The sequence below is a fragment of the Pleurodeles waltl genome, chromosome 6, assembly GCF_031143425.1.
Source record: "Pleurodeles waltl isolate 20211129_DDA chromosome 6, aPleWal1.hap1.20221129, whole genome shotgun sequence".
NCBI lineage: Eukaryota > Metazoa > Chordata > Amphibia > Caudata > Salamandridae > Pleurodeles > Pleurodeles waltl.
The window spans coordinates 864,446,319-864,469,921 of NC_090445.1; the positions used below are offsets into that span (position 1 = coordinate 864,446,319).

The 23,603-nt window shown below is 41.5% G+C and overlaps 1 protein-coding gene across 1 annotated transcript in view; it reads left to right on the forward strand.

Moving 5' to 3' along the window:
• Positions 1-23,603, forward strand: part of HOGA1 (4-hydroxy-2-oxoglutarate aldolase 1) — a 197,077-nt gene that overhangs the window by 140,693 nt on the left and 32,781 nt on the right. Inside the window, exon 6 of the mRNA XM_069239624.1 lies at positions 20,562-20,695. Coding sequence (XP_069095725.1) covers positions 20,562-20,695 — 134 coding nt within the window. The remainder of the gene's footprint in view (positions 1-20,561; positions 20,696-23,603) is intronic.

Consider the following 23,603-nt stretch of genomic DNA (forward strand, 5'->3'; position numbering starts at 1 on the left):
TAATGGACGGAGATATAGCAGGAGGATATCTGCTCTTGCAGATATGTCCACACAGGTAATATAATGCACCCTGCCTTAGGGCTGTAACACCTGCTGTAGGGGTGACTTACAAATATTACATGTAGTGTTTAGGGGACATGGCACACAGGCTGTGTGCTATGTCGTGTTTTCACGGTTAGAGAGTATCTTCTCATGCAGCCTGCTATGGCATTCTGCATGAGCTTGGTGCTGGGTTCTTCAGAGCGGCACAAGTTGTACTGCTGCTCTTAGGTACCCACTGCAGTACCTAGGCCCTGGGTACTAGAGATCCCATTTACTAACGACTTACACAGGTGCTACAGGGCCTGGTCACCCGGGGATCAAATGACCAGGGGGCATATCTATACTTTTTGATGCAAAACTGCACTAATGCAGTTCTGCATCAAAAAGCTTAGCACCGGCTTGCGCCATTCCTGAGTGCCAGCGGGCTCCATATTTATGGAAAGACGCAAGCCAGTGCAAAGGGTGGGCTAACGTATAAGGAAAATGATGTTAGCCGGGTGGTGTGGTGGTATGGGAGACGGGGGCTTTGCACCAAAACATTCTGTTAGGCTGGTTACAGGCAAAAAAAAATGCCTCTAACCAGCCTAGCATCATCTTCTGACGCAAAACCATCCATACCACATGACTCTTATTTTAGTAAAGACAGGAGTCATGCCCTCCACCCCAATGGCCAGCACAGAGGACCAGTGTCTCCTGGGCATGTCCATTGCACCCTGTGCCATGTAGGGAGCCCCAAGGAGGCCCCTGATGGCACTTAAAAAAAATACTTACCTTACTTACCTGGGATGGGGTCCCCCATCCTCTGATGTCCCTCTGGTGTGGGTGGGGGTGTTCCTGGGGCTTGAGGAGGGCACTTGTGGACCCATTCCATGGTGTTTAACCATGAAAACGGGTCCACAGGTCCCCTAATGCCTGGTCTGACCCAGGTGTTAAATAATGGTGCAAAGCACGCTTTACACCATTATTTAGCCCCTCCTCCCACCCGTGCATCATTTTAGCACGGGGATAAATATGGGGCTAAAGGGTTATCACCATGTTTTGAATAGGAACAACTACCTTACATCTCATTGTCGCACGGTAGGTTCACTCATCTAAAAAATGGTACAAACTCCAATATTTTGACATTAGACGGTTCTAACGTCAAAATATAAATATGGAGTTAGTTTTGCGCTGAATTTGCGTTAAAAAATGACGCAAATTTGGCGCAAATGGAGTATAAATATGCCCCTAGGTGTCTTGTTTTGGGGAAGGAACACTGGTACTTGGGACCTTGTTAGCAGGAACCCAGTGCACTTCAGTCAAAGTTGCATCAAAAACCAGGCAAAAAGCAGGGGGCACTGCAACCAGAACACAGCATCTTCCTACATTGTTGCATTAATAATTTATTACAGATATATCTCTCTCTGGTGTAAAATGTATTACTAATACTATTGTTACTCCTGCCAAAATTATGTCGGCAGCCTTTAAAACTGTATCTCCCACCCGGCTGGAGTTGAGTCTACGTCTGGCAGGAATTAAAGATAAGGCCATTCCCCTTTTAAGCTCTTTTCTGACAGGTAGAACTCAGACAGATAGCTGTGGTACTTCTAGATCTGCACCATTTTGAGATCTACTTTGGAGGATCTACCAGTTGTAGCTGAGAGGTTTAAACAGTGTATGACAAACATTGTGATTTGGATGAAGGACAATTGCCTGAAATTGAATGCAGAGGAAACAAAGGCCCTGGTATTTGAAGGACAAGACTCAATGTGGTCAGAAAGATAGTGGGCTGAGACATGTGGCCCTTTTCCCACTCCAGCAAAATTGGCAAAGAATTTAGGAGTGATATTTGATAATACACTCTCCTTTGACCGACAGGTGAATAAGACTAACAGTTCTTGCATCTATATCTTTAAGATTATCAAACATATTCTTCTGTTCATCCCCCTAGAACTCAGAACAGCAGTGGTAATGGCCTTGATCACTTCTAGCCTTGACTATTGCAACTCATTCTATCTCAACATCAATAAATCATCTTTAAGGAAATTGCAGATGATTCAAAACATGGCGACCAGGCTGGTACTGGACATACCTAAATTTGCATTGGTCACTGCACGTCTACACACGCTTCACTGGCATTCAATCATCAAACGCATTGAGTTTAAATCTCTTTGCATTGTACACAAAGCCTTGCAGCAGCAGGGATCCATGGCTCTGAGATCCTCTTCTCAATGGTACTGTCCCAGTTGACTGTTAAGGTCCTCCGGTCAAAAAAAAAGTTATTGTTCCCAGGTTTTGAAGAAGCAGGTGGGGAGCCGCTTTGTCAGTATCAGCAGCCAAACTCTGGAACACATTACCAGATCATGTAGCTGGACTGGACACTCAAATCACCTTACATGAGAAACTCGAGACTTGGCTGTTTTCTCTTCCTTAATTTGGTGGTACAGTCTCTTTTTCTGTTGCTCTCCGTAGGCAGAGCTTTGACGCCTTCAGGCATAATGCGCTCCAGAAATAACAAATAAGTGTAAATAATATCCTTAAAAAGATTCTGCATCTATTTCTATTTACTGTACGTTTCGCTACAATCAGACCTACTACCAATAAATGTTAGTTACAGCAAGTTAATTACTTTTTTAAAAGTTGAACTGGATTACTTTCTTCAAGTTAGTTTTTCTTCAGGTAACTCCAAGCTATATTTATGTAGAGGCTTCCTTACCCCTGTTGTTCCCTCGAACCTGGGTAACCTTCTTGTTTCCTTTTAGTTATTCGTTAGTCTTTTATTCTATAGTTCAGTTCATTTCTTGGAATTGTCTTTACCTATGTTCTTTTAAATCTCAATATTTCTTTAGCCTAGTTTCTTCTTTCTTTTCCTTTCAAGGAGGTTCAAGCAATTCTTTATTCCTGTCAAGCAAATCTGAAGTTAGAATGTTCAAAACTAGACTTATATATTATAGCCATTCAGGTGCTGAATATCCTTGACAAGGTACTCTTGATCTTTTGAGTGTCTGTTGTTTTTCTTATATGTGACTTATACCACTTAATTCTGCTGCTTCTTTGATTGTTGGTGAAATGGACTTAACTGACACACTTGATTTTAATTTTTTTTGACTGCAAGCTTTTGGCCATTTAGCACTCTGAGCATCATTTCTTGTCCTTAATCTAGAACTTGTACCTTCTCCTGGATTGCTTAGCTGTTCTTTGGGCAATCCAACTGTCACTTCTTCAACTTGGTTCCTTGTTTCTTCTCCTCCTATTTCAAAACACCTATAAAGGGGTGAGAGGAAAAATCTCTCCTTGTCCAACCTCCCATTATATCTATCACAAAAGGGACAAGAAAACCAGTACGTCCACTGCCTCCCTAGGCGGGCGACTACCTGTGTGAAAAACTGCCCTCACCCACTCATTGTGGCATGCTTCATCATAGGACTTCTGCTAACACACTCCTACATAGACCCAAGTTGGAGTGGAGCAGTAAGGGTGGGGAGCAAAAAAAAAGAAAGAAAAAACACTATGCAACAACAAACGGGGATCAGAACAAAAATAGAACATAAAACTATCTCAGGGGTGTCCCCTTCCTCAATTTTATTGAAGGACCCCCTGGATAGGATTAAAATTGGACCTCTGGTGGTGATCTACAGGATACCATTACCTGTTCATCCCAGTACCTGTTTATAAGTCAACATGTTTCGGCTGTTTTTCTCTGCCCCTCAGGGTCCATCGGCCTTTATCAGGACCTCAATAGATCCCCATTATTACTCTCCCCTTGCTCCTTGCAGCAGCTCACACTCCCTTACAATTTCTTCGTAAAACACTAATGCTTCAATTGTAATAACTAAGCAACATGAAATAGATTAATCTTTGTCTGCTTCTTCTAAAGAAAGCAATAGTATAACTCAATCTGTATTTTTCTGTTTTTTACAACTTCCAATTTTTCAATCAAACTAAATTTTTCACTCCCAACAATGAGTTCTCGACATGCTGGAAATCACCTAATCAATGTTGTGTAACCTTTGTGCATATGGTTTCACAAACACTCACCAATATTAGTATAACCACAACAGTTCAGATTTATTTAATGTAGTTGACTTCTCATGACTTACACTTAGCAGACAAAAATACCAGAGCTATGGCCAAATTTAAGGATGGCTTTGCTCCATTAGACAGCACATTAGCATACTTTTTCTGATGCTAATGTGGAGTTAGATTTCAAAAATGTGGCACCATATCTATAAAGTGGCACAGAATTTGACGCTAGTGGAGCAAAGCGCCACAGTAGCGTCAAAAATGTTGACGCTATTGTTCCTAATACAGCTGGTGTGCCAAACAGAACATTCATGTAAATTTTATGCGCAAAACACATCTCATAATTTTTATTCTCACACATCTTCACACTAGGAGCCTATTCATAAAGAAACAAGATTTAAGATTAGTCAAGGAAATTAGAAAGTCCATCGCAGGTCAAGTAGTTAAGCAGGAAAGAGGAAGAATATTTATTTGTTAGTATAGGAGGTTTGTGTCATGCAAGTTATGTGAACGACCTTTATAGAGGTCAAAAGAAGAAACTTCAGCTTACTACTAGTAAAGAATTTGCCAACATTAGCATCTTGTGTCAAATGCATGTGGAGCAAGATTAGGAAAGAAAAATAAACGTTTAACATGCAGCATTTGTTTAGGCCTATTAATAATTCATACAGGTTAGTATTTAAATGCATTTTTCTATTAAAATCTCTAGCAGGGGCATACATAACAAACATATAGTAGGGTAAAAAGTGAATTGTGGGAATGTTTTTCACCTCAAGGATCTTAGTGACCGCAGGATCTCAATGAAAAACATCCCCGACGTTTAGTGCTACCCAGCTATAATTAAAGCTGCAGTTTAGAGAATGAAAACGAAACCTGTTTTTTTTTTTTCTTCTGGATAAACTGTGATGTATAGAAAGAGACATTTGTGGCAATATACGCTTTAGATTATTGTAGGAAACACAGAATCTGTTCAAATGCTTATCATTCTGAGCTGTAGTTTTTTTTTTTTACATCTGAGTTGCCTTAAACTGATTGATACCTTTTTGCCACAAATGTCTAAATGTTTTTGTTTCATCTTGCACTAGAGTTCCTACTTTTTTAATTCATGTTTGTAAGCGTTCTAGCTCTTTCATATGAAAGAGCAATAGACCAAGGCCCATATTTATACGATTGTATTTTGCAAGTTTGCGCCGTTTTTGCATCAAAAAGTGGTGCAAACGCGGCGCTAAAAAAGTATAAATATGTGCCCAAGTATTTAAGTGATTTGTAGGAAGGGTAATGGTGTGACCATATATTATAAAGAAAAAAACACCCCTTTCCATACATTATAAGAATATTGCAAGCCACATTTGAGTCCCTTGACCTTATAAATGAACTCTGGGGTGACTTGCGATATCCTCATAATGTACGTCGAGGGTACGTTTTCCTCTCTATCTATATATATATATATATATATATAATTCATAGGAGCCTGCATAAAAGCTGTCTCTAATCTCCTTATTACAGTCCAGTTGTGACATCTCGTTACTTAAAATGACATAGCTGCTCAAATGTAATAAATTAGGTGCTAGGCCTCCCCCCATGCTGAGCCCTTTTAGGGGTAGTTCGTGTTTAGGCCTTCATAACTTTTTGTCCACAAGCTATCCACGCCAAATTTGTGTCCTTTTTTTCCAGCATCCTAGGGATTCTAAAGATACCCAGGGTTTGTGGGTTCCCCTAGAGGAGACCAAGAAACTAGCCAAATTACAGCTAAAACTAAGTAATTTTTCAGAAAAATTGGTAAAAAGGGCTGCATAACAAAGCGTGTGCTTTTTTTCCCTGAAAATGGCATCAACAAAAGGTTTACGGTGCTAAAATCACCATCTTCCCGGTTTTCAGGAACAGGCAGACTTGAATCAGAAAACCACATTTTTCAACACAATTTTGGCATTTTACTGGGACATAACCATTTTTACTATTTTTTCTTTCGGCCTCCTTCCAGTTAGTGAAAGAAATAGGTGTGAAACCAATGCTGGATCCTGTACAGCTAAACATTTCTGAAAAGTATACAAAATTCTGAATTCAGCAAGGTGTCATTTGTGTAGACCCTTCAAGGTTTTCCTACAGAAAGTAACAGCTAAAATAAAAATATATTGAAATTGAGGTGAAAAAAAAAAAAGAGCTATTTCCGGCCATGTTTTCTTCTATAACTTTTTCCAGCTATTGCAGATTTTTTAAAGCAATATACCATTATGTCTGCTGGACTCTTCTGGTTGCAGGGATATATAGGGTTTTATCAAGAACCGTAAGTACCCAGAGCCAATAAATGAGCTGCACCTTGCAATGGGTTTTCATTTGTGTACCGGGTATACCGCAATTCATTTTATTGAAATATAAGAGTGAAAAATAGGTATCAAGGAAACCTTTGTATTTCCAAAATTGGCATAAGATAAGGTGTTGAAAAGCAGTGGTTATTTGCACATCCCTGAATTCCTGGGTCCCCATACTAGCATGTGAATTACAGGGCATTTCTCAAATAGACTTTTTTTTTTTTTTTTTTTTACACCCGGTCTTACATTTGGAAGGAAAAAAGGTTGAGAAAGACAACGGACAACAACACTTGTTCTTCTATTCTGTGTTCCCCCAAGTCTCCCAATAAAAATGGTACCTCACTTGCGTGGGTAGGCCTAGTGCCCGCAACAGAAAATGCAACATGGACACATCACATTTTCACATTGAAATCTGACGTGCTTTTTGGAAAGTGCCTAGCTGTGGATTTGGGCCTCTAGCTCAGCTGGCACCTAGGGAAACCTGGGAAACCTAGCAAACCTGTGCATTTCTGAAAACTAGACACCAAGGGGAATCCAGGATGGGGTGACTTGTGGGGCTCTCACAAGGTTCTGGTACCCAGAATCATTTGCAAACCTCAAAATGTGGTAAAAAAACAAAACACTTTTTCCTCAAATTTCGGTGATGGAAAGTTCTGGAATCTGAGAGGAGGCACAAATTTCCTTCCACTCAGCATTCCCCCAAGTCTCCCGATAAAATTGGTACCTCACTTGTGTGGGTGGGCCTAGTGCTTATGTCAGGAATGGATCACACAACGGTCCATGTTAGTCCTTACATGAGGTCAACTGTTGACCCTGGTGTGATCCATTCCTGATGCAGGCACTAGGTACAGGCACCCAAGTGGGGTAGCGTTTTTATCAGGACAGGTGGGGAAAGACTGGGTGGTAGGAATTTTGTGGATCCCAGCATATTCCTGTAGTTTGTGTGACAGAAATACAAGAAAAAAATAGAGTTTTTATTCAACATTTCACCTTTGCAGGGTATTCGGAGTAAGAAAACTTTGGGGAATCCACACATCTGTGGACTCCCCCAGGTGTCTAGTTTCTAGAAACGTCTGGGTTTGGTTGGTTTCCTGACATGACCGTCAAAACTCAGGTACCTGCCTTACAAAGCCAGGTTGTTTTGTGATAGAAAATTTTGATGTCTCCACAATACGATTTGGGCAGTGGAATTTGGGGGCTGAACTAAATTATGAGCTCCCAAGAGAGCACTCTCTCTGTGCTTGCTGCTGCATGCACCTGCTCTCTGGGGTGAACTAACCCGCTATTGTCCCGCTGCATAGACTGTGCTCATGAAGGGACAGCAGGACTGTCCTCATCACCTCCCTCAGAATCACTGAAAGACGAGTTGTCGGATGGGACTCTTCGGACTGAAAAATTACTCCCAGAGTCTGTGCCATTGTCCTATCCATCAGATGCTGACTCAGTATCTGCTGTCTTAGTCTCTGATCCTATGTCAGCTGTCCTCTTAAACCCGAGTTAGGGCTTGAGCAGCAATCATCCACAAGACGCCATCTCTGCTAGTGGCTAAACTCTTGCTGTAAAACACTAGCCTACGTAGACAGTCACAATATTGCCGGTGGGTGTGTGTGTGATGTGTGCAACAGTAAAGGTCACCTTAGCCTCGCTTCTTCCCTCAATCAGCATGTTCTCTCAAGACACAAAAATTTTTTTACAAAATAATAATACATTTAAGACACCCTTTTACTTCACCTTGTCAAATACCAATCGTCAGTCTTTAGTGCCTCTGGCGCCCAGTGTGATTTCCCTAGGGGCCGATAGCAGACCTCAGGGAAACTACACATGCAGTGACAAAAGTTATTTTTATATATATATATATATATATATATATATATATATATATATATATATATATATATATATATATATCCACACCAGGGAGGGTGTGCTGATGTCGGCTAGTGACCGATGCCCGCACCAATAGGGTTAAAGTTGAGTTCTGATGTCATATTGCCTCCTGCCAGCAGCCAGCGTGAAAGGCAGGTCAAAGAGAATAATTACAGCTGCAGTTTGAACAATGGAAGAGGAAAGTCTTCTTTTTTATGTTCTGGCTAAAGTTAACATTAATGAGCAGAAGGGAGATATTTATGGCAACATGTTTATGTTCTCAACCTATAGATCATGACAGGATAAATAGTATCTGCATGCTTCTGATATACAACCTTTTTAAACCGAGTTTGATTAATCTGATTCTAGTGTTTTTGCAACAAATCACCAATTTGTTTTTGGTGCGTGTATATTTGCACTATAGAATTTTGTTTTATTCTTCATGTCTGCAACATATATCTTCTCTTCATCAAAGGTTTAAGGGATTGTGGAAAGAGTGATGGTGTGACCATGTCTTTGCAGGAATAAAATACCCTGCGGGGTACATTAGAAGGATATTGCTAGTCATTTTGGAGCTCCAGGAACTTTTGAGGGAACTCGGCTTCTGACCTTGTTCCTTAATATGGTCACAGAATTCCTTGTTGATGTGCAATATCCTTATAATGTATGACAGGGGTATCGTATCCCTGAGTAGTTACACTACCTGTTAGTCACTAAGATGCACTCTAATATATTGTGGTGTTGTATTTCTTTGCCAAATTTTATAAAACATTTTTTCTATTTTTGCCCAGTCTTTCTTGATTTGTGCTGGTTGTGATAAGCGACACTCTAAATGTTGCCTTTTAGCATATGTATTTGGGCTCCTGACTGGCGAATGGGAACATGTCTGTTTCCTATCTCTTAATATTAGCGGTCTCAATTTTTTGGAAAAGAGTTGCACCAGTGATAAAAAAATAATAATGTGTCTCTCCTTCCATTAAATGTGATTTTGATTATCTACTTTTCACCGTATTGCCTTCGTAGATCTTTTCGTATTAAAATTGATGGTTTGACATTGAGCCTGTCAGTGTGTTGATTTCGTATGGATATATGTAATCAAGTGCTTTGCAGTAATAAGTTATTATTTGTAACATATTGACTGCTATTCTGCAGCGGTTTTTAAACAACGTGCCTAATTTATAGATCGGCTTGGAGAATTGTATATCTGCTGTAGATTTAAATGCCCCCTCCTCTGCCTTGATGGCATAGCAAAATCTACCATATATATTTGGCCGTGTATGTGTATACACCAAAATGGTTTATTCTCCCTTTGGAGGAACTAATTGGCTGAGGAAAATGCAGTGGAACATATGCCAGTGACGTTCTCTGGTGGCACAGTTTGTGCGGGCAAATGTAAATATTGGAAAACGTCCTGTTCCCAACCCCCCTCAAAGCCAGGGCATGTTGGCAATGCACTCTACAACTTGTCTCCCTGGGCGGTGCTTCCAAGCATTTTCAAGACACTGTACGTAATCTTTCTGTGAAAGTCTGCTGTTCTTGTCCATGACAATCATTCATAGAGGAGGCCCTGTGGATAGGTGGCAAATCTGACATCAGACTGAGCTGTGGGCCAACTTTACCTCTGGTGGAGTTTCCTCTGCACAGATGGCTTTGATACTTAGAATTAACTCAGACCAGTTTACCCCTTATAAGCCAAACTCTCAATCAATAGATATTTCCTTGACAGAAGGTAAATGTTATGTTTTGTGGATTTATTGTTTTTGCTATCTTTTAAAAAGGGTCCAAAACACAAACAAGTATTGTTCAGTGGCACAGTTAAGCCCATCCATTCTGCCCAATTCCATGTCTTTAAATGACGCCATGAAAAATACCCATCTTGCTTTATTTTCTAAATATACCCCCCTCTCCCCACAAACTTTCTTTACTGACACTCGCTATTTTCCTTCCATCCTTCTGTCTTGACCCTTCTTTCGAGCATTAATGACACCTTGTCTATGATGCCGCAAAGACAAAAGATCAACAGTTGCCAGAGGAAATGTAGCTGCTGTAAATTAAAAGTGTAACTGAAGTGCATCACTTTAGAAAATGAAATATTGTGTCAATTCATAACTTGCTTGTCTTATTGAAAAACTGTTTGGCAGTTCTTTAAAATGGCCAGATTTCTTAGTGCCAAACCTCATTATGCTAAGTTTTCTCGTCCTCATCACAGTATCACACAGAGGTATGACTAACTCACGGAAGGCACTTGCAAAGGCACCTTCTCTCTATTTCCAAAAGCATTTTCTCAAAAATAGAAGTCCTAGGGCTCCCTCTGAGATCCCAGAGGCCTCTCCCCTCCAAGTAGCCTGTAATGGGGATGTGAGTTATGACAGGTTGGAGCAGTCATAAGCAACTAGAACAAACACTTTACATAGTAACTTATCTATGATAGGGAAGAGTTTAAGATTGGTTGGGTGCATTTAGAAGTCATGGTGGCACTTGGGGTGTTATGTAGAAATATATAGGGTCCTCAAGGCAACCATAGAGTACTAGATTGCGACCGAGAAGATTCTCTAGTGTAGAGTTCTGGGACCAGTTACACCACTATGGTTCAATCGGAGGAAGCTACTTTTTTTATCTTCTAATAAATATTTAGCTTTAACCGACAAAGGCTGATCAGTTTAGTAGCCAGAGAACACGAGAAAGATCAGGTCAATCCAGAAAAATGCAATTTAGCATGAGAGTCTTTCTGGTACATATTTCTGGGACAGGAAGTCGAGTCATTCCAAGTTTGTTACTAGACAAGCCTTTTCTGAATTAAATAGATATATTGTGAATAATCGATCAAAAAAGAGGTAACAATATGTTTGTAGTGTATGTGACTATAGAGAAATGCTCTTTCAAGCTGGTGTTGGTCTTGGAAATTACAGCTTGTTTTTTCTTAGAAGTTTGAGTAATGGACTGTGACTCCTCCCTTAGTCCACAATGCACATGGGCACTGACTCGACCTTAGATTGTTTTTTTTCTGCCATTGGGTGTGGAAGTGTTTAGTAACTGCTCAAGAGCTATGCGATTCTCATGTATCTCAGGATTAATGGCTATACATTTGTGACAGACAGCTTGGTAAACAGTCACTAATGCTGTTCAACGGCTCTCCCGACAGAACTCCTCTCTAATCTCACCAATCGGAACCGTTTCGCTTCAGCGCCTTGGTGACCAGTGCTTTGGTCTTTGACTCAGTCAATTCTCATTTGATCCTCAAGGAGCTCACCCCCAAGAATGCAGACCTCTGCCTCTCCACCGACCACGATAAGACCTCCTGACATTTCTGCCTCGCTTTCTGGTGCAAGAAGCCCTTGGTGGAAAGGCATTGGGTACACTCAAAAATCAAATAGCAGTCGTCCACTGAGATGTTAGATGTCTTTGGCAAACATGACCCACTGGGCATCGAGGAAGAAGCGGGATAGGGGGTCCATCTGAGATCCCAGGGGCCTAGTTGAGGCCCAACCCTGAGACTTCATTTTGAGCTCCGCCTCAGATGATGATTAGGAGGGAACTCCTTTTGTGTCAGAACCTACAGGGACTTGCACCAAGAAGACTCCAAAGGGCATGAGTATAACTCCACTACAAAGCCACTGACTGACATCCCAAACAACAGGACACATGGTCTGTTCCCAAGGCAAGAAGACCTAGCACTTCAGTACCACTGGCAAGCACATGTAGGTTGGTGCAAACACCCAGTGGATAATTCCTAACTCGGTTGGTTTGCTCTTGGTTTATGACATGTTTCACTTGGTGGAGATGGAGGTACTGGTGCAGCACCTCTCTGACACATTCAGAAAGGGGGGGAGGCGTTAGTAATGAAGGGAAATCTTATTTGCAGTGCGTACATTTGATGCACACACAATGCTGCAAATTTCACTACTTACAGCATAAACACAAGTATCCTAATAGGCTGCCAAGTACACTTTAACATCTTGAGATTCAAACAGGAGGCATAACAACACCTCTCATGCCTCATTTAATGGATAACATTTTGACCCAAAGTGGACAAGATGTTGGAGAAAATCTAGAAGGACACTGGCAGCCAGAAGTCCATCGGTGTCTTACAGTCTGCCACACCGAGGGGCACCCTTCGTGAACAACAATCCAGGAGCAGAATCAAGACCATTCCGTCTGGCCAGGCACGAAATTACCAGCACCAAAAATAGACCTTTCATAAGGGCCAGACAGGCAGAGGATACTAAAGGGACGGTTACAGGGGCAGAAACAGGAAGGGCAAGGGCAGACGTAGCTCCAGTAGAGGAGCTGCGACTCCCAAGTACAAATTTGAGAGTCACCACCCATCTGCATTTGTGTCTTTCAATATCTCAATGGATGGCTGAGTAGGAGCAGACAACAATGCCTAGCATGCACTCCAACAGCTATAACCCTGCTCCACAGCCTAGGGTTAACACCAAATGCTAAGTCGTCCCATCTGTGTTACATGCTGTCACAGGCACAGCATATCCCAACCCCCCCCCCCACCCCACCCCCCCAAACATCCAACCCTCCCATGACATATGCATGCTAGCAGCTGCTTGAAACACACAAAAATGTGATGGGAGGAATGCTTGCAATTTGTCTAACCACTTGCAGTTGCTAGTGGTAGCATCCCAGCAGATCTGTCTTTTGCTCACCATGCTACCTCCGTTTGCATCCAGTTAATTGCAAATCAACCTTGACTCTGTTCCTCCTGGGCACAGTCCAGCCAAAACTACTGCCAAGCGAAGTCTTCACTGAACCATATCACAGGCAACTTAGGTCACAGGATTCTGTGGACAAGGTGTTACCCCAAGGAACACCTCCAGGCCTAGTGTGGAACCCTAGCATTGTCCTCGCAAGACTGGTGGGGATGCCTTTTGAACCCTTCCACATTTGCTTTTAACTGTTTCTGTTGTGGAAGGTGACTTTTCTCATAGCCATAACTTTTCTCAGGTTCATCAGCAAGTTCCAAAGACTCACTATTCAGGATCCTTTCATCCTGGTACATAAAAAACAGATAATACTTAGGATTAATCCCAATTCATACCCAAGAAAGTTTCACCTTTCCATATTAACCAAGCTTTTGAACTGCCTGTATTATTTGTACAACATGATTCTGTGGTAGAAAGAGAATTGCACCCCTTAGACTTCAAGCAGACACTCAGGCATTACACTGACAGGACCAACTTCTTCCACAAAACTAATCAGTTCTTCGAAGACTTTGCAAAACCCTACAAATGCCCACCCTATTTCCAAGGCTGACTCGCAAGCACAAGGTGGATTGCCAAGTGCATCTAAACTTGTTATACTAAAGCTAAAGGGAGCCACCATGGCTTTCCTAGGTAACATTCCATTATCAGATATTTGCAAAGCAGCTACCCGGTCGACAACATAACCTTTACAAAGTAAAGGCTTTAGTTGGTCTGACTGTCTTAAGACATCTGTGTCACCTGTCCACTAACTACTGTTTGATCGGAAACTGCTTTACAGGTGATGCGGAGCATGTGTATCTATAGCCACACACCTTATATACGATAAATGTTATTTATCTTGAAAGCATCCATTCATAACTTGCACTGCAGTAGATTCACATATGGTAGTGATAGCACATTTTCTCACCTTCACAATGTAACAATGCTCATGGCACTTCGCAATAGACTTACTCCACATTCCACTTTGCCTTTCACCCGCTGAGCGAGAAACAACGTAAGGTGCCCATATGCAGTGTGGATTAGGGAAAAAGTCACAGCACTACAGAGGACTCAAAGCTTATTAGAAGAAAAAATGTAATGTCCACGCTTAGTATTAGATGGCAGGAATATGCAGAGCATGTGAATCTATAGTACTACACGCTATGGGGAAGAATGGGGAAAGTCAAATCAGAATTTATTTGAAATAAACCTGAGACAACAGAGATATGAAATCGGGGTAAATTGAGGTCGATCATAGAAAGCTTTTTGGAATGTTGCTGGGTAGATCTTCAAGACAATAAATATGGCAAAACATGGGAACAATGTTTAAAGAACCAGGAGGGTTATGCACATTATCCATTTTGTATAGTGAATTAAGACAAAGATACATGGATACATGGATGTTTTTGGCCAAGTAAAGGATTAACACTACAGATCAGGTGTGAGAAAGGTTCTTGTATAGCATTCCAAAGGTACAGAAAAGTACAAGGGTTCTGTAAGAAACATTGATTTATTTCAAGCCATATATTTTCACACAGGAAAAAGCAACTTGTACACTAACAATATAGGTAAACAGAAGGTGCAATTGTGATACATATTAGATCATGGCTCACAGTTATGGTGCAAGTTAGAAAGTACAACAGATCATTACAATATGCATAACCAGCAACAATATCATTAGTAAACCAAGTGCATTGAAGTGTCTTCCAAGTTTGGTAATTTGTGTGTACAGAACTACTGACTTACTAAATACTGATCGTATCTTCTAACATCATCTTTTTTCAGTCAAATCCATAGAATTTCATTGAGGTCTCCAGATTTGGGCAATTTTTTTAGGTCATACTTGTACTCAAACTGATGTATTCAAACTAGTCACTCGAAATCCTACTTTGATTTTGTTACCAGCTTTTGAATAGTTAATGTTCTGTCATTGTAGCTCTTGTAACATAGTTAGCAGTTCAGGTGACTTTTCAACATAATTTGAGGTTTCCATCGCAGCCCGGTCTAGTGATGTGTTATGAGTATTATGTTCTGGCCTGCTTCCCAGAGAGCTGTGTTACATTTGTTGAGCTTTGGCGGTATGGTTTTGGTGTTTTGGCTGATAGCTGCAGACTGCACCTTTGCTTATTCATCTTCTAGGTCAATGAACATGTTCAGGGGCCAGAGTATGGAGATGTGTGCCTGGAGTTTCTTGGTGGGGAGGGCTGTTAGCCAACTGGGTTGTGTGTCTGGATTATGACGGGTATATGTTAGGAGTTCTATCTCAGAAATTCTTTTAGATGTTGGTGTGTGGTGTATCATGGTGTAATGACTGTTCTAAGCATGGTGAAAGTCAACTACATTGTTGTCTTACGTTTTATTCAGTTGGTATTTGTATTGAACAAACATGCTTTCCCTTCGTCCACAAATCAAATTACTGTAACTGCCTCCAATAGGAACTATTTGCAATTAGTTTCAGGGCTCTTTTTTTATCCTAACTGCACAGTTTTAGAATCTACTTTCCCCAAGCTGTGAGTCTTTTGAAAGGCCAACATATATTTGTGGACTAGTTGGCACTTATTTTTTTATTTATTTATTGTTTGTTAGTTTTTAAAATGGTTTCAGAATGATTGCCATGCACCAATACATCACAAAATAACTAACATCATCAAGAGTATTTGGACAGCACCTTTTCAAGGTACATAACAGTTGTACTCCAGATATCTGGCTTAACAACCAGAAAGCAATTAATTTTCGATTGTCTCTATTCAAGACAGGTAGAGCTCCAAGTCACATAGGTGCCGAGATCACTTCTTATGGTTTGAAGTAAACTCACCTCTGGCGATGGTCAAGGTTTGATAAAGTATCAATTTTTATTTTGGTTTCTGAAGGCTTATCAATCAATCAGCATTTATAAAGTGCAACTTATTACCCTTTTACGCATGTGTCAGAAGCTTGGAAGTGATGTTTTTGTTGACGGGGAGCCAGTGTAGGTCTCTCAGGTGGGCAGAGATATGGCTGTGGTGGGAAATGTCCAGGATCACTCTGGCCGTGGCGTTCTGTATTGCTTGAAGTCTAGTTTGGAGTTTCTTGTTGATTCTGGCATAGAGTGCCTCGCCGTAGTCGAGTTTACTGCTGATGGGTGCCTGGGTGACTGTTCTTCTTGCATTGATGGGTATCCACTTGAAGATCTTCCGGCGGAGAGTGTGGAAGCAGGAGGATGAGACAGCGTTGACTTGGCAGACTAGGGACAGTGATGAGTCGAGAATGACGCTGAGGTTGTGTGCATAGTCGGTCGGAGACGGGGCAGTTCCGAGGGAACTGGGCCACCAGGAGTGTGTCAGACAGTAGTGGTGGGGTCCAAGATGAGGATTTCCGTCTTGTCCAAATTGACCTTGAGGTTGCTGTCTCTCGTCCAATTTGTGATTGCCTTCATTCTGTTGTGAAAGTGTTTTTTGGCTGTTGATGGTTCATCAGTAAGGGAGAGAACAAGCTGTGCGTCGTCTGCATATGAGATGTTGAGCCCTTGGTGTTGGACAATCTCGGCGAGCGGGGTCATGTAGCCGTTGAAGTGGGTGGGGCTCAGGGTTGAAGAGGGTGGGGCTCAGGGAGAAGCCCTGATGAACTCCACATCTGGTTTTGGTCGGCTTTGTGGTAAAAGGTGGGAGCCTGACTCTGGGTTTGGCCGGTGAGGAAGGAGCGGATCCACTCCAGGGCTTTGCCACGGATGCCGGCGTCGTGTAGTCTGGTGCATAAGGTTGTGCACCAGAGATGGTGTTGAAGGTGGCGGAGAGGTTGTGGAGGATAAGGGCTGCTGTTTTCCCCGCGGTCCAGTAGAGTGCGGATGTCATCTGTGGCTGCTAGGAGTGCGTTTTTGGTGCTGTGGTTGCTCCTTAATCCGGATTGGGAGGGGTTGAGGATTTGGTTGATCTCCAAGAGGTCGGTGAGCTGTACATGATCGCTTTTTCAATTACCTTGGCTAGAAAAGGCAGCAGTGAGATCGGCCTGTAGTTTTTCAGTTCTGTTGGATCTGCGAGAGCTTCTTCAGTAGGGGATTTATCTTCACCTGTTTCGAGGCATCCGGGAAGGTTGAGGTTTCTATAGAGCGGTTGATAGTGTGGCATAGTTTGGGTGCGATGGTGGCGCTAGCTTGATTGAAGATGTGGTGGGGACATGGGTCTGTGGGTGCCCGAGAGTGGATGGTATTCATGAGCTTCAGGGTGTCTTTCGGCATGAGCAGGGTCCAGTGGTTCACGATTGATTGGTGGTTGGAGTCTGTGGTGGTGCTTGTGGGTTGGAGGTGGGCATTTGCTTGTGAATCCTTTGTAGATGTCCTGTATTTTTTGGTGGGATAAGGTGGCGAGGATGTCGCAGAGGTCTTGGGAGGGCGGGATGTCTGTGCCAGGTTTTGTGAATTCCTTGACTATGGTGAAAAGTTCCTTGCTGTTGTGTGCATTTGTGTTGATTCGCTCCTGAATGGATTATTTTCTAGCTGATCTGATGAGCTGGTTGTGTTATGTGACCTCATCTTTGAAGGCTTTGTAGTCTGTTGGGCTTTTACTGCTTCTCGACTTTCTCTTGAGTCATCCGCATGCGCTCTTGGATTCTTGGAGGTCGGGGGAGAACCAGCTGGTTCTCCTTTGGTGTTGATTGCTGGTGGGTTTCCTTAGGGGGGTTAGGTGTTGGTGCAGTCTGTAATCCATTGGTGGAGGTTGTGGGTCGAGGCGTTGGTGTCCGGTGGAGGGGAGTAGCAGAGAGCTACGGTGAGCTGGGCTTTTATGACCTTGGTCCAGTTCCTGCTAGAGGAGCGGTGGGCGTGGTACCGTTCGATTGCCTTGGTGAAGGAGAAGTGGACGCAGTGGATAAGCATGCTTAGTGCCTTAGACCCTGGTAAATCTGTGCAGACTCCATCCAGCGCTCAGAGTTTTGGCATGTTTGTTCAGATAATGTGCATTTTTTGATAGTGTGGTCATGCTTAACAAGAAAGTGTGAGTAAACTAGTTATATTCTTCAATTAATTATATACTCTTTAAAAACCAGGGCAGTATCAGGTAACAATTTTGCATGAGAGGTACTTGCATTTGTTGGTGTTATTGGCCATATCACAAAAACTAACTTTTTTACCGATGTTTGAATTTGTCTGTGGAAAATTCTTACTGCAATACTTTCATATGTTGCAGAAAATGTTTCACAAAGGTAACCTACACTTTTGAATGAGTGACAGTTTTAAGTAGGTTTACGCCATTTGCTTATTCATAAATTATGAATGTAAGTTACTACTGAAAAAACCCAGTACCACACTAGGCCAACGACCGGTACGGAGGTAGAGAATTAAAATAAAAGCCTTAGGAAATAATATTAAATTACCAACACAAAAATACAACCAAAGCCTTTTACCACTGACAAATTGAACACTTCAGATTGTAAACATGCAAACGTTTTTGTGTGTGATGTACGTCTGTTCTCAAATGTTTTGTAAATGTTACTGGTGTTTTTATAACCTGCATTGATTAATCCTATTTCTTTCAAGGTCAAGGAGACCGAGGTTCAGGGAGGATGTGACCCTGAGATTTTCCAAGCATCATCACAGAATCCCCGAATACAAAACAAATGGATTGTGAAGTGTGAGGTTACCACTGTTTAGTTAGGTTTCCACAGGAAAAGCATTTTTGCTTTACTAATAACATTGGCACTATTTGATGAGTCGTCACGAACATTTCCCCTTCAACAAAAAAAAAAAAAGAAAATTTAAAATTCATCCACTTCAGCTGCTTCCTTGAATGTTTTGGTGTAATCTGCCTGGTGGAGTCTTTCCCCCCACACGTTTTCCATAAAATCCTTATTTACAGCAAAAGCCACAAGCTTCTGAACAGAATTACACCAAATTTGATTGGCCAGTCTCACAAGACCAATGTGATTAGCTAGCCGCAACAGAGAAAAGTGTTGCACTTTCCATTAGAGGACTCGGTCCTCGAGTCCTAAATATAAAATGATAGAAAGTGGCGGGATAGGCATATCCTGACAGCCTAGACCTTTGGGGATGGGGATGGAAGGGGGGGGGGGGCAGGGCGGGTAAATACTACAGGTCCCAGAGGGACAGCACCTGGGGCCAAAATGGGTAATTAAAAAAAAAAAAAAAAAAAAATACAAGTGTTGTCACAGTCCCGGTAGAGGCCACCAAACTCAGCACAGCCATGTCTGATACTGTGGGGTGAAAAGAAAACAATACCACGCTCAGCCTTCAACCTCTATAGAGGTCTTTGCTATCATGGGGCATTGGATGCATGGCTTGGCCACAGCTCAGGCTATTCTGCCAACCTGGTGCTGCTCATGCCCTTCTGTGAGTTGGGCAGAAGGATGTGCTAGGCACAGTGTAAGCTAGTTAGGTATGGTAATAAATCTTACTTTATGTTAAAAAAATAAATAAAACAGGCATTCACTGAAAAAAACAAAGCTTAAAGTGGCTTTATAGTTAGGTGTGGTAACAATAGTTTATTTTGCACTTTTTTAAAACCTGACCAATTCACTGAAAAAGCAAAGGTTAAAAAGATGTTTACTTGGGTGAAAATATCAGTAAAGTGTTAGATTGTAAAATAAACAAAACTCAAATTCACCAGTCATAGTTAACTGAAGTAACTATAACTTGCACCATTGTCATGTACTGCTTATGACCTTACATACTATATCACGCATGACATGTTCTGTTACATCACTGATGACCGCTGAAATGACATATTAGATGACAAACCTGTGTATGGCAGACGTGCAAGATACAGGTACTCTATATGCTCAATAAATCTGCCAAAATTCATACATGTGACCAGCTCGAAATTTAATTGTTAGCAGAAATATACATAAAAAGATCAAAAAATTAATCCAACGTGTTTCAGCTCTGGAACAAGCCTTCCTCAAGGTGACATGAAAATTAATGTAACAAATACGTAAAATTGCAATACCAAATGTCCAACGTAAGAACACACGTATTGATCGACTCATTTACATGCTTGTGTACACTGTTATGACACTTCCCAATTGCTGCTCACTTGTTAAAGATTCCAATGCAAAAGAAGCCAAATGGCTGAAGGAGGCAGTCCCAAAACCCCTTGAAGTAAATTTAAACTGCAGTATCTTCAGCTTAAATGACAGAAGCACCATACACATCAAACCTAAACACAAGGTATTAATATAACAATATGGTATACGCCTCAGACTTCACGTAGGAATGTAAAAAGAAGAGTATCCTCTTACTTTCTTGCCTGAAAGTTAGGTAACTTGGTTTAGTCAAAAGTTGCATTTAATGAAAATGCAACTGAAGCTGAGGTATATGCCTACCTAAATGCATAGATTATGATGGTAAGTTATAGTCTTGAGGTCACAGATAGAGTTAATGGAGCTAACTGAATGATGTATAACCTTAAATGTGAGACCTGGGTTTTTGAAGTGCTTTCTTTTATGTGATTGTTTGCTATGATCTGGCATCTCCATTTTCAGTACTTGTATCACACAGCATTTTTAGTGAAAGCTGACATTCATTCTAATACAGTCTTTTTATTAAAATATGTTTGTGTTTTCCTTTCAGTAATTCAGATACTTGTGAAGTGTAATATACCTCACTTCAACAAAAATGGCGTATCATGTTGTGCTTTTCATTTTTTTCCTGCTTTCCCAGGTGCCATTGGTGGGGTGTGTGCTTTGGCTAATATCCTTGGGACACAAGTGTGTGAATTGGAGAGACTATGTCTTGCTGGTCAGTGGGATGCCGCTAAAGAGTTGCAGTACAGACTTATTGAGCCAAATGCTGCGGTAAGGTTGATGGTTCTTTGGGCTTTGTTAGTCCTTCACTCTTCACAGATCTTAGCAAGAAAGTTATAATTCATTTCTTCACTCATACTGGGGCCTCACTTTAGAATTTGGTGTGATTATACTATTGCTTTTACCTGCCCCATTCCATTGGCCTTCCTCCTGACCTTTTAATTTATATACTGAGCTAGAGATACTGTCAAACATAGCAGAACCTTATCTCTGGCTGGAAGGCACACATACAGTAACAACTGAATTGTGTTTTCTGCAGTCTGATTTTAATCTAGGTAGTCTGGGGGAGAGCGTATCAGTGGGCAACCAGCGGCTTCCAGGTGTTCAGAGTTGTAGTGTGCCACTATGTCCTCTTTCCTGTGTCTGAAGCACTCGTGGGTGTTTTCCTCATGCACAGGTTGCAGGCCACAGGTGGGCAGTTGGATGCACCTCCACCCCATTAAGACGTCAGCATGCCGGTATCCTTATCTCCGTTTTGATATCAACCACAGAGTTATATAGACACTTTTTACATCAGGAGCATAGACCACTGGAACTGTGGTGGTGCTTAGGTAGGGGACCAAGGCTGTGGAGAATTTGCCCTAAACCAGCTCAAAATAGGCTCGTCTTTTTCTGAATTACACAGACGTTCGCGGAGATGCCACTTTCGTGAATTGTTCAGTTGCCCCTTCCAGAAGTGCCTTTTTAAGCAGCCTTCCATGTTTGTGTAAGTTCACTTGGGTAGTGTAAATTATAAAGGAAAACCTAAAAAATAAAATAAAAAAAAAAGCAAAATGTTTTGTTAACTTTTTCAGATATGCTGCTCATACCTTCATGTTTGACATCAGATATGGAAAATGATAGGAAAAAAACAGGTTCCTGACTCTAGATGCTCCCAAACTGAACACTCCACACTCAACTACAACTCTGCTTCACATGCCGTTCATTTGCTTCTTGACCACATCTTAAGTGCCAAAAAAGCTAAAAGGCACGAAGCTACCCTAGGCATCCTCCTATCTTTTTCTCTACAAAAACACCTCATCGGCTTGAACAATGTCAGAGATGCTGATCACCACCAAATTAGACTGATGTAGCACCCTCAAAACTATCACATCATTCAAACTTTACCACAAGACTTCTCTCGAAAGCTAGACACAGACATCAAACAAAATACATTGTGAAGGCACTCTACTAGATATAGTTTGAAGGATGGATGTGAACTCAAAGTGCTGGTTTTGTTTCACAGACATCTTGAGACCAATTTGCCCTTCCAGCATACGCCCACTTGGCCCCCGTACTACCAGTTCTGCACCAGTGTATGCCACTATGAGATGTTGGAAGCAAAGCTCTGGAAAACTCTCCCCAGGGCATAGGAAATATGAATCACTTTATGCATTTAAAAGGTTTTTGGCTCTTTGCTTAGGCCCCTTGAAGGTTTTAGACACAGTTTCACTATACACATATTTAAAATCATAAATGGCATCAAAGATGACATCACCTGTGACATGCCAAATGTTAGTATTTCAGATTAGAACAATCTGATAAACTGAGATGTATCTGTGTACTCCCTTCCATAGTTGTACTCCTATCCCAGGAAATGATATCAGTTGTGTGTGTGTGTATATATATATATATATATATATATATATAGTATTCAGTAACATACAGCAGTACACAGCCCGGCCAAGAGCAGCACCCACAGTACCTTAGAGGTATGCCTCCAATGTATTTGGGTGGTTATATGGGATGAAGGCCCTGACGTGTTCTTCACAAACATCTGTGTCAGCTATTTATCTTCCATGCATTCTTCTGAAAGCAGTGCTGCATTGCACACTGTACAGGTGCCACTGTCTTGTCTATGTAGTCCTCTTGATCTCACATCTCCTGTCCTGTTCCTGCCATACTATTTGCTTTTCCCCACTTCTTATTTGGATATCCTGAATGGCTTTTTTGGCACTCGTACAACACTTGATCTACGGACACCTTTCGGACTTTTACAAAATGTACCCAGATAGTCTTTAGGTCAACGGACCATCCAGATAAACTCTATCCACCAAATTACTCTCCACATACCTTTTTTTTTTTTTTATTACACGAACTGTACCTCTGCTAACACCCTGGACAGCAATATCACATTTATTTTCCAAATAAAATTGTGTGGACTGAGCCCCAAGGCAGGAGAGTGCCCTACAGATGTAGATGTAAAAAAATAAGGTGTCCTACAAACTCCTAACTTGCTGTGTTTTCTTCCCTTCTACTGTTTCCTTCATAAATCTTGTGTTTGGCCTGTGACTACCTCTTCATACTTTGGGGGTAAGCAGTGCAGTGTTGCTGGGATCCCCCTGGAGAGTAAAAGACATTTTATTTATTTATTAGGAAAAATGTCAACAGAAGTTCATACAGTTACGAGCATAAGGTCCAAATACATCAAAAGGTGCAATGTACCTCATCCAAAGACAGAGAGAAAAGATATGATACATACATTTACATACCTATTGCCTTTAGCAAATAGACCACAAACATTAATTACAAACTATTTTTGGGTTGTAACTGGGGATAAGCATAGACATCCATTCTCTTAAAGGATCCAATATTCCCAATAACCTCACTCTACAAGGACCTTTTTATAAAGTGGACATGAAGAGCAAGTCTTTCAAGCTAAGCCAATTCGAGCTAAAGAAATAGCAACAATGTAAACTCTTGTAAATTCTAACATCATGTCCCAGCATAATCATTTAATAGTCCTATACTATATTAGACTTTAATACACGATTTAGCTGACAACACATTCTTTTTGCGTTTGTCGCCCCAAGTGGGAAGGGTATGCCCAGACGTGGGTCCCGTGCTCACTATGCCACCAGATTCAAGCTAGCCTGGCTGAAGAGGGGTGATACCCCGAAACCGGTCCTAGGATGCTTGT